This window comes from Anticarsia gemmatalis, chromosome 7 (assembly GCF_050436995.1).
Source record: "Anticarsia gemmatalis isolate Benzon Research Colony breed Stoneville strain chromosome 7, ilAntGemm2 primary, whole genome shotgun sequence".
In the NCBI taxonomy this organism is placed as follows: Eukaryota; Metazoa; Arthropoda; class Insecta; order Lepidoptera; family Erebidae; genus Anticarsia; species Anticarsia gemmatalis.
In genome coordinates, this window is record NC_134751.1 from 5665763 (window position 1) to 5678589 (window position 12827).

A 12827-nucleotide genomic window follows, 5' to 3' on the forward strand; every position below is an offset into this window, starting at 1 on the left:
TTTCAGCAGACACTCATTTGCTGTTCCGAAGTGGTACGTTCCGTAATAAGTTATAACTCATTTCATCACTTATTAAGTCTGGCTGAAATCAACGTGCCACTAATTACTCCATATTTACAACGTAATTTAGCATTCGCTTAAATTTCGAGCTTTCATTAAACCAGCAGCAATTTTTCGCGTTTAATTTTAATGGCCTGTCGACTAACTGGATTTGCTGGTGTATTTTCCGTAGGTGGCTGGTGTATTTTGCAGTGAATTTTGATTTAAACCATGCACCAGACTACACGAGATAACAATATTAAATAACGGCAGGCAATGCCAACAGATTTGTATCGGATTTTTGATTAATTGATTTACAATCCGCTTATGGTCATGTTTTTAACAGTAAAATGCGTAATGACGTTTTGGGTATAAAAAGAAAACATTTTAAAGCAATTAATATCAACTCCAAATGAACTGTCACATAAATTAATGAATTATTTCGAACCTTTTATTATCGAATAACTTCTTAATGCAATTAGAAATTGAGGCGATATCGAGCTACCTATAGTCGTAAAACCGCTCCCTTAAATAGCTTTCCGGGTATAATAGAAAGGGGCCTTGCATTAGTTTCAAAGAATGAATCAATGGAGCTCCGAAAAGATCTTACCTTTTCTTCCCTTGCTAATAGCTGAATTCACGTAATTTAGGCGCACAATGGCGCTGATTGGTAGCACACAAAAGATTAGAGCATTACACCGATATTCAGAAAAAATGATTCTTTTTCATGAATATGAAAATCATTGGCGTGGTTTGGGTCAGGTATACAATTCAAACCATGTGTAATATCTACATCCTTAATCCTCGAATCCATTCAATAGCTTTTTAGTTTTCTGTTTTGTATTTATTGTGTACGGCTTCATTCCAATACGTATCGAAACAAAATATTATTATATTCTACGCAATAAAAAAGGCGATAAATTGAACTGAAGAAATACTTAAACAACATTCTGCAATAGATTTACCTAAGTTATTACAAACTCTTTAAATATTTTCTTAAGACGAGAGGAAAAAACACCGTAACTGCGGCGCAAAAGTAAAATTCATTTTACCGTTACTTTCTTTACATCCTCCATCAGAACACGAGTTTATTTGGCTTGTGTGACGTTGACGGGAAAAACGCATTAATAATTCAATATATTTTCCTCACATTTTAAGCCGCAAGATTTTTCTGGTACGTTTTATTAATAACATTGAAACTGCGTTAAATCAAGACTTGTATCCAACTCCATTGGGATTGCTTACAAGTATTTTCCATATTCCGTTATTAAAGTGATCCGTCTTTGAGTGAATCGAAAGGTATTCAAGTTAATGAAATATCTTGGCACTCAGTCGTATTATTAAAACATGAGAAATAGACGGCTATAGAAACAAGATCTCGCATTTTGACGACAAACATATCTACAGCTAAATACGCGACGCAATACGTTAGCCGGATGACAGCGCTCGGAAAATCAATAGATATGAAACGCAATCACAAATTCAAATCCAAATATAAATTGAATTTCCGTGTCAACAATCCTGTTCTAATCAAAGTCAAAACACTAAAGTTCGTCCAACTTAAATCTAATCCATCGCTGACAAACGATAATCGTGATAGTAATACATCTTGGAAAGGACGTCGAGGCACCGAAAAGTACTAAATAATAGATGTCCAGAAAAGGAAGACCTCCCGATCTCTCGAGTTTGAATTGACTTTGAGAGTTTTTTTCAAGTTTGCTTTAGAAGGAGATGTCACGGTGTTCTGGTTTCCGTAAGCGCTCGGTCCTCTGGGGGAAGGGGACCCTCTCAAGCACGCACGGTTGCCATGGCGACGGCGTGTTATTGGCTCCCCACAGCGATCGTCAGTGCCTACTTACTGTTGCAACGGTTCCGCTCCCGACAATGATATGCCTCCTGTTTATAGACTAGCTAAAATTATGACGTCATGGGTTAAATGGAACGTCTGAACTGAGGGTGCGCCGCGCACAATTGTCTTCTTGTTTTTTACAAAACAATTGTACTTTGAAAGATTGCTTCGACAAAGTAGGGCTTAGGGTGACAAATTGACGAAAAGCATAGAATTTTATACCTAGAAGTATCTATCATTTAAGTAGGTAACAATGACACAATGAGCGTAAATATCAAAGTCGCCTGATAATAATATTATTACAGACAACATCCATCGTTGTTGAATTTCAGAGTTTCTTTTTCCTGTATAATATAGGCAACTTAGCAAATAGTTAAGCAGACCCCTACGAGAGCTATTCATGTTCAAACAAATTATCGTGTACTTTTTGTACAGAACAATGTAAACAAACGTCGACTGTATGACTTACGAACAGCCAAGGAGGGGGTAATTACTAAACTTTTACCCCTCACCCGCATACAACGCGAATTTTGCGGTCACACTAAGTTTCCTACGAATTATTTACGAATCCTTTGTGTGAAATTTCCAGAATTACCGTTATCAACGCGGCGGGTAAATTATTATAATCCAGAATACAATTGCGCAGTGGAGTTTGATTGAAAACTTTTGATTCTGGTTGAGAATTGACAATATTTTACACTAGGCGTATCACTTTAGCAAAAAACGAGCAGGAGGTATGAATCTCTCATACCTGCAACGCACTTTGAATAATAACTTAGCTGCTTTTTACTCATAAATTCCTCACGTTTTCATCCCACAACAGTTGCAGCCGAGAGTTTTTATTAAATTAAGACAATAATTTATATTAATTTCGTACTATCCCTATAATTTCCGATTGCAACAAACCCAAAAACGTTTTGAATAATGGATTTCTCAATTATCCGGCGACCATTGTAGGCAATTCTCAAATTAGGTCAACTATATCAAAGCGCACCCTTCAGCTTCCACTCTTCCGACATTTCCATTGTTATCGCAATCCCTACTCATTTGTACCAACTTCATTATTCCCGCAATCAAGATTGTTGCAATCTATTTGTATTCTTAGTTTAGACAAGATAATAATTCGTGTTAATATCAGATCTGATAGACAAAGACAAATTAACATCAATTGCCGAACAATTAAATAGACAGCCGTTTGTCAATGCAGTTTCGATACACAGGGCGAAAAACGTAACTTTGTAGTCCTTTTTGAAACGAACACAGAAATGTTTTCCATCTAGCACTGTGCACGTAAATAGGCGCGGCCACTCAAGATGTTGTTTCTATGTAAATGTGTACCTCTGTTAATTTCCAAGCACTAGACTACATTGTGTCACCGCGCTGAGTGCTTTTCATTAGAGTGCACATTCAGTGGGGAAAATGCAATTTCCCTTGCGAGCGCGAATTGTGATTTTAGTGATGGGGCCTTTTTGTCGTATCGATATAATTAAATTTCGTACGCAGAAAGCTTTCCGACTTTAAAATATGGGTGAAAAATCCAATTACTCGCAAATTTTATTACCATATTTTATTTTTCTATTCTAAAATATATTTTTTGATTCGTCGCGTTTTGCGACTAAACTTTTACATTATATCGCCCTAAATCATCTGAGTTTCTAAACAAATTTCGTAGCCACTTAAAAAGAAACGTCACCAGACGGTAAAACACCGATATCACCTGCGCAAAAAAAATGTCTGCACTCAAGTTTCCGTGGCGAGGGGGACACAGAGAGCGCTGGGTTGCAAGCTTTTACGTATTCTTGTAATTTATTACGCCGCTCTCTCCGGCATTTTTCATTGTGGTAATTTTACCGCCCCACCAATGATTGGCTCGAGCACATTTTTTCATCAGCTCTCAAATTCAATGGTCATTTATTAACTCGAATGCAGCACATGGGAAATAAATGGTGTGAAGTTGCGGGGAAAACCTACGACATTTTTTAGAAATTGATTCAAAAATGGGGGTGTGAAAAGTGGATTAAATTTTCGTCTTCCGATGAAATAAAATAAAACATTTTTCCTCTACTCCCTCTAGCCTAGATAACTCAAGAAGGTATGATAAAATATAAATATTATTAAATAGAAAATAAACTTCATCACCATATTCCCACTCAAAAGCCGTAAACGAAGCTTTAAAAAAATCAAGGTGCCCTTGTACCTCAGACACACTCTTATAAAATCTTAAAAGTAAAAGCAAGAAGCTCAGAATGTAATAAGCCTGACAAATTGCCGACTTAATATCATTTCTTGCGCTCAAAGTTTTCTACGAGTAGTTCGAGTTATTATTTATTATAGACCTCATTTCAATTTCAATGCTCAGTAATGAATGAGACGTAACTAAGTAGACAAATAGGATTTTATTATTTCTTGTATCTGTTCTTTGACTTAAGATACTTCACGGCAACAACAGCATTATAAATTCATGTCTGAATCACCGTCACAGTTTTAAAATTTATGCAAACAGATTGTTCGGGTAAAACAATCTCAACAAATAGCTTATTTTTGAATTTATTCAAATATAGCATCCATTTTAAAACCATCTATAGTAATTTATTATGTTTAAACTAGACTAGCACAGCGATTCTTTACTACTATCGATTATTGTAACTCTTTGTGGAAATGTACCGAAAAACGCTGCACGAAAACTTGTTCAGCGCCTCTAACGGATGCCATTGGAACTAGATTTTTAGTCAATTTTAAATGTCAACCTTTTAGCGGACTATTGTAAATAATACTTACGCGCTTATAACATGCATGTGTTGTATAGCAGCGGATGGTCGGGACAGTCGTCGGGAAGGCGGGAGCGGCGCATGCGCAGGTCCTCCGGGAGCGCCGTAGAGTACCGGCTGTAGTGACAGTGAGCCGCCCAGAGACATCGATGGTGGACTTGATAATCTGGACAAGAGAGAAAGAAGTATTAGTTATGGTTACTCTCTTTGAATGTGGATATACTATGTAGACCAAGAAAAATTTTAAAGGCTAGGCTTAATGACTTAACATAATCTTGACAAGATTCTATAAAAGATATCATGACCTAATGACCTAAGTAGCGAACAGTGTAAATAATTTTAAATCATCAATTTAAGCTTTAATACAAAATTTTCAAAGTAAATGGGGAATACTTATTTAAAAGTCCTATCTTTAGTGCCCAACTGCGCCAAATAAAGCATAAATACTGCAAATAAATATAAAATATTGCACGCTTTGGTGAAATTGCGCTATGATCTCGACTAAGCCGGCCCATCACTTATTCTGAGCGTCGGCAAAGGATTATGCCGCACTAAGTGGCTGGCCACTGGCAATAAACTAATAAGCGATACAATATACCTGCTAATGTAACACTTAACGGTAATTATAGTACTAATTAAGTAATGTTAAGCCCTTATTTATTTCACAAATTGATGTACTATGATGCTGATAGAAGAGAAGTTTTATGAGTTTTACTGTGTTTTTAGAATCTTAAATGTTATCGTATCGGCTTTGAACCGAGCGTTTGGCTTTACTGGACTCGGTTACCGATAATGGTTCTGAAATATCTCTAGGATATCTTGCAAAGCTACAAATTTTGCAAGCAGTCTAATAATATAATAATCTGTTTTTGTTTTGATAAAATCTAAATACAATTTTGTGTTAAATTTGACAAAAATGGCACCTGTTTAAAAGGCATTGGCAAACATTAAAAATATTCCTGCTGTATATTTTCAGCACTTCATATTCTCTAACACTCTGAAACTAAGCTTCAAAAACATAAAATTAATCCCACATATTTCTCAAACCCTTTTAACTCCACTTAGAGCTACGTCTTGAAGAGTAGCAACTATACAATTAACTATACGCGGCTTAGCTGGTGGAAGCCGACAGCAAAATACTACTAGCTAGTAAATCTCTGACAGAATCCCGGCTTACCACAGTGCAGTGAAATTATTTCGATACTTGACAGGTTTTTGTTAATAAAGTAGGTATATTTATTATACTGTGTAATGGTAGATTACATTAGTTACAGTGTTTTGAAAGGTAGGAACGTTAATATGATTTGGTAATATAATAGCGTCTTGTTATTGGTGTTGTATAAAACTGGATTAAGCTTACTGTAAAGTAGGTTACTTCTAATATGAAAACATTTACAGTCGATTAGTATATGTATGGGTTAGGTTAAAAATGGCATATATTTTTTTTTCACATAATTTGCTGTAATTTCTGTATTACACTAACTCTCCGTCACTTATCCGTAGGGGTGAATGAGGCCTTTTAACTTAAGGTGGCGTCTTGTTCTATCCATGTTGGATTCTAGACATAAGTTTTGATATAAATAGGTTTTAAAAGAAGACGATCATACCTACAATCAATGCGAGAAAAATGTTTGGAGCTCTTACAACCGATCTCTACAATATTAGAAAATTAGAAGAAAACTATTTTTATTTTCTTAGTAAAATTCTACGGTCTTATAAAATAAAAATAAACTTAAGAACCAAAGCTTTTCTTATTAAGTCTTTATATTTCTTGGAAAATACCTCACCAATTGTGGTTATTCTTAGCCGTTCTATTTAAAGTGTTCCAAGGAAATTTGTTACCGTAGTTAAATAGAACACGGCAGTTTAATTATGCAGCTTTAGTAGAAAGCCGATCGAATCGATTTCTTTTGTTCTAGTTTTATAATATTAAATAGTCCTTTACTGGAAAACTATTTTCAGTGTATTATAACATAACATTTTTACGCGTGTACAATCAAATTAATCCATATTTTGCCGCATGAGTACTCTCATTAGGTACACACATCATAATATACATACACATAAATTCACGCATTCGATCCATAGGGGTAGGGAGAGACCTATGATTATCAATGATAAATAGAGATATACTTAATATCTAATGGTATCTATAAACAAATGAGAGTTTGCTACAACTTGTTACAAGGCGCAATGGTTTGGAAAAATTGTTGATACACCTTCACAATCGGGACCAAAGAAAATAAGCATAACTGAATAATGATCTATGAAATATAGTAACATAACAGTTTCTTTGTGTTTCACTTTTCAAAACGAATAAACAATAACAAAGGAAACCTCGTACGACTGAAATTACATACAAATACCTAACTGTTATATAGGTATCGTTTCATGAACGTTGCCTCAAGTACAATTTTCCGATATTCAACAAATGAAAGAAAAATATCGCTGCATTTGATTTTCCAGAGCTCTTGAAATAAATTGTTATATCGTTCCTTTATTTCAAAGTGCATAGCCGTTCTTGTGCATGAATCAATGCAATTGAATTATACGTCTCCATTTTTCTTAAATATCGAAATCATATTCGCAATTTTAAAAAAGTAATTTAGTATTCTAAATTGGAAATAAATTGCGAACTTAAAAAAGTAAGGGTGTTGCCAGCTATTTCCGACTTTCTCATTTTGAAATAAATTAAAGCATTTAATGTTGAATGCTACGAATATAGGATTTTCCTGCTTTATTTGTGATGTCCCCTCAATACAGTTTTTCTACTCCCTACGCGCTTGCCCAAAGTTCATTACATTTGTTTGCTAACGAATACAATAAAATGTTTCGCTTTGCAACCGGCCAGGCTTTTTCTTTTGTTTATCAATCACGAATTATATGTATTTTTTATATTATTTGCCTACTTTAGTTGTGTAACAATAATATTACTGCTATATTGTATGTTGCTATTAGGCTTACTTACAACTATGTGTATCTTACGTTATTTAAAGTTAAAAGCTACCAAGCTCCTTTTTTATTTTATTTTTAAAGGTCGACCATCCATACAATAAATTGGAAAAACATTTAAAAACTGCGTAAGAGCTAAAAATTAAACTCCATCGTCCATTTAGCGTACACATTTTCAATTTTTCCGGTTACAATAGAGAGCTTTCTATCACAAATCCAATTAAAATTTTGCGAGCGGATCAAAGCCATAAGTTAAAACTACACCGCTGGACTCATCAGACGCCTTTTATTCCCACACGTGTCACAACTGTCTGGTGGCGTAAAAGCTGGATTTGTAACTGTGGTTTTTAACATTTAGAACTCTATGGAATATTATTTCGATAAATTAATTAAGGCGATGAAAAACATTATTTTTTCTTAACTAATTTGCAGATCTAAGGGCCTGTTTCGCGGATTATTGATTAGTGTAGTAAGATAAACTACCCGATACAATCATAGCATGATATCAAATATATGAAAACAACTGTCAAAATTCCACCTTTACGTTAGTTGATACTTATCCAGAGGTAGTAATACTAGTAATAATTTTACTTAGTTGAATTGTTATGAATCGCGATTTTTTATAAGCCTATTTCGGGATAGTTTGGAATTATATTGTGAAACTATATAAAATAATATCTATGAAAATATGTACGTCTATAATACGATCATACATAGACGTAAACATACATTTTCATAGTCAGTTTATGTCTAGCTTCAATCAATAAATTGAATCAAGATTCCCTATCACCGCCGTTAGCTATTTACAAAAGCAATACTGCATTTATAAGCCGAGATACATACATACCGAGGTAAATATACAAGATAATATCTTGAACAAATAGCCGCAGGCGACACTTATATGAAAACAATATTGTCTTTAGTAAAATACGTTGGCAAACCCAATAAGCATTTACTGTAAATAAATATTTTTATGTGATTTATGTGCGCAGATTTTCAATGTGTCTGTTCGCTTTAAAATTTAAATATACTGAACGGATTTTAATGCTACTTGCACCAGTAAAACAATTCTGCAGAAAGGTTTAAAAAGTGTATAATTTGTTAAAGTTTTGAGTAAATTAAGTTTTTAACCGAAGGAAGCAAAGGGTTATTCGTGTGACTATTTCTTCGGCCAGAAAATATATTCACTAAAACGCCTTTGCATGTAGACGTAATAACTAAAATAACATATAGCTTCTAACTATCTTTTACTACCATTCCAATAACAATTTTATTTTCATTACATAATTCACTTCTATTCAAAGCTCTTGCACAAAGAATTGCAACTACCAACAAAGAAAGTACCATACCAAATGAAAACATAACACAAATTAATAAATGCGTTATTAAATTATACGTAATAATGAAATGAGTCGTAAAGCAATTAAGAGGAAACACATCCGCCAGCATCTGCGCGTGACATGAATTATTCGTCAGCGTTTTAGCAGGAGCCGCGTTTTGTGAGGGCTGCTTAAATGAAGAGTTGCAAACGATCGCACACCCGCTACTGTCGAGTGTCGTCAACTTGACAGACGGAAGACAATATGTCATGACGATGACGTACTGATTTAGAACTAGTTGTATAAAATACACTGATTAGTGCAGAATAAAATCGAGACCCATTAAATTTTGAGTCACTGCATAGTATTTTCTTTCAAAGTTTTTATCTATTAGTACCTAAATATCACTGTTTTACTGTATATTCGATGGACAAGTCTTAAGGAAATAAAATTATTAGTCCTATGCGCCTCGTAACGTACTTACATGCTCCATTTTTCGGAGTGTTTTACTTCTACCGCTGCATGTAGACCGGAGTGTTCCGATCTACAATATATGCGATTAACATGCACCCTCTCTGATAGACCGAAACGTGTTCACCTGGCGTTAGACAGCCTTTTGATTTAACATACATATTACGTTTTAGGATTCCTCAAGCTCTTCAACTACCTGTCAGAAAAGTTTATAACTAGGTTGTTGAGGACCTACTATTCCTGATCAAAGACAATGTAAGACCACCCAAGTAATAATAAAACAATGTCACACAAGTTGTGACCTACATCGTGCTCAAGTCAAACATTCACAAGACGTACTCACGTACTCGCTATTCAATTAATAACACTTAACTAAGCAAGTTCTTGTGCCGTGCGGTTTGCAACTAAGTATGGATGCGGTTCTATTGTACTTGAAGACACGTTTAGTTTGATGTTTTTTGGATTCAATTTAACAACTTGAAACTTGGCAATCTCGTGGACTTATCGGATATACTTAAACTTGGTCAGGTAAGGGGAGTGACTGGTTGGTTGTAACAGCTAAAAATTAGATACCTACTCGTATGGCATGATTTCTTTTTATTTTTACTTTAAATATTGACATTAACAAGCTTTGTCAGCTGCAAAGAGTAGATTTCAATTAATATCAACCCTCAACCGACTAGCCAGCCACTAACCAGAGTTTTCATCTGAGCAACTCCTCTGGCATGTCCCCAAGGGACTAATATTGATAATATATCAAACTAACGATGCTCTAGTACCGACTACCAAGCGTAGAAATGGTTAAAGTCCTTTAACCTCCAATATTTAAAAGAACAAACCTCAAAGGTGACTCCATATGCACTCGATGCGAAGAACACGAAGGCGCGGGTTGCTGGTGTGAAGGGTGAGGTGGTAAAGGCGGCGGGCTGCTGTGCCGGCTCAGGGTCTCAGGGGACACTAGTGCAGCTCCTTGCGATGCTGGACTTGGCAGTGGAGGAGCACTGCCGCCAGAGATCTCGGAGTCCGCGCCGCCGAACGTAGCCCGAGACACGTGGGACCCACCCGACATGTTGTTCGCCGGGATTGAGTAGCAACTGTAACAATAGAAAGGTGTCATATAAATAAACTATTACTTTAAGATTTTTTTTAAGGTGGAACGTCCATTAGAATTTATTTCAGTGTCTTCGGATATGGTCTTGTCATTTATACTACAGCTAGGTAAAATTTCATTTTCTATTCTTTTATGAAACAACAAGTAGGCAAATGATGGTCAAGAAATTATAAATGAGAATCAATAAAAATTTACTGCCAGCCAAAAATCTACATACCATACAATATTAACAATGCATTAGTTTCATTTTGCAGAAAATATATATTATACATATCTATAGCTAGTTCTCTAAGTGTCAAGTTGTCCCATGCTCCCGTAATTATAGTGTACAACATAACGCTACTATACACTATTCACGACAAAATAAGGACGTAATCCAGTCATCATAATTAAGCATTTCTGCATTTTTAATGAGATAACATAATTAACACAGATATATCTCATTACGTCATACATATAAAACAGGAGGAAACGAAAAGTTTGTATTTAATTAATGGAGACAGGGAGGTTCCTTAATTAAAGCAGGCCGGAGAACAACGGAAACTTTTACAATACTACTACATACTTTATATTGTTTAGAGATAGGTTTTCTAAAGTTTTTCTTCCTTCTATCTTATCGCTGCATCGTCTAGTCTACTTGAGGATTAATGATTGTGGAACTATTTAACTTTGTGCTTTATCAAAAAAGGTCTTTAAACGACTATTTTGCTGTCTAATGTCCGTATTTACTTTATACTTAATTAGGTACCTATGTGACTGACTTAGTTACATATGTACTATCGAACAAACTGAATCATGACCCACCATGTGCTCATTTTCTAAAACACGTCTATATACGCGTAGGTCGAAATTGGCTTGAACCTACGTTTCCTTGGTGATGAATTTGTTATCTGTCATTATTGCGACAAATCTTTGTGCGTCAATACAATAATGCTTTGCTACCGTTTTCAACAGGCTCCGTGGCGTAGTGGGTTGATGTTACGACTGGGACGCGTCAGGAGTGGGTTCGATACCCACTCAGGACATGGTTTATTCGGACTTTGTAGGAAATAATGTCATTGTAACTATAAAAATTAAAATAATATAGGGTAACCAGCATAGTTATTACCCGGTTAAGGAATTGATACACAATTTTGGTCAATAGTATCTTTACCTATTTAGTAAAACATTGACTTAAACTCTGTTATGAACGCAACTTAAATATTCTTTCTAAAAGAACATCAGTCGTTTGTTTCAATAACTTTATACTAATTCAATATAAAACACTTAAATACAAGAAATACTAGTGAATACTGTTAATTCAAATGTGTTATCCTTAACAAATATTGCAACAAACTTATTTTTCTTTTCGAACTACACACCTGTCGCACAAACGTCGGACATGAGTTCTATAAATTAAAAGTGAACAAGTGACATATATCGCAATTAATTTGAACTGTATACTTTAGAAATTAAAATAAACGTATTATTCCTTAACATTGGCAATCACTGTATGATGGGCAATGACTATAGTGGTTACCCTAATCGTTACACAGATTTCTAAATGACGTGCTATTTGATATTTGTCATATTTGACACAAATAGGTTTTTTCGTAGTGAAAAGAGTTTATACTATTTACATTCTAGATTCAAATTAAGAGTGATTCATCGAAAACGTATCTACGTACTGTAATAACAAAGGTTAAAATTATCTGTAGTCGTAATACATCATAACACAGTCGTATGCATGTTTAAAATGTCCTAAGTGCAACTTTGACGATAAAGATGAAATTCTTAGTGTTTTGACGGTGTCAAGCGAATTGTCGGCAAAATGGGTCATGATTCAGTTGGTTCGATAGTACCTGATTATAGAAAATGGAAAGCTAAATAATGGCAGGGAAAATAGTATATATTTAAAAAATTGCTTGCATTATGTTGGTAATTTCATGTAAAATACCCTAAAGAAAAATTCGTAATAGATGTTCCTTGGATATGCAAAGTAGGTATCAGTTTTGAAGCACGTCAGCACCGCGCGCTTACGTCAGCTAAAATGTAGATGTAATCCACAGATTCATCACCATTACATCTCGTCGTCAGGCGTCGGCGAACTCTCGAATATATAAACGGAAATGAGGCAAAATTGATAGGTCGCTACCTCCTCAATATCACAACCAATCATGATGACTCCGCAATTTAGTCGAGAAAACTTTTACAAAGAACCTCTTGAGTTTTGGGACTCACCCTGCTGAAATGAGTTATTTCACGAAATCAGGATATCTAAAATCTTTATTTTTATTATCAGTCGTTCATTGAACTTTTAATGCAGTTTTCCGTAGTTT

At 34.9% G+C, this 12827-nt stretch overlaps 1 protein-coding gene across 4 annotated transcripts in view; it reads right to left on the reverse strand.

The window, feature by feature from the left end:
• The window catches only part of OtopLc (proton channel otopetrin-like c), an 83364-nt gene that overhangs the window by 24733 nt on the left and 45804 nt on the right, over window positions 1-12827 (reverse strand). For all 4 annotated transcript variants that reach the window (XM_076116625.1, XM_076116626.1, XM_076116624.1 and 1 more), the window contains 2 exons: window positions 10238-10492; window positions 4667-4822 (listed from right to left, as the gene is read on the reverse strand). In XM_076116625.1, the coding sequence (XP_075972740.1) occupies window positions 4667-4822; window positions 10238-10492 (411 nt within the window). The remainder of the gene's footprint in view (window positions 1-4666; window positions 4823-10237; window positions 10493-12827) is intronic.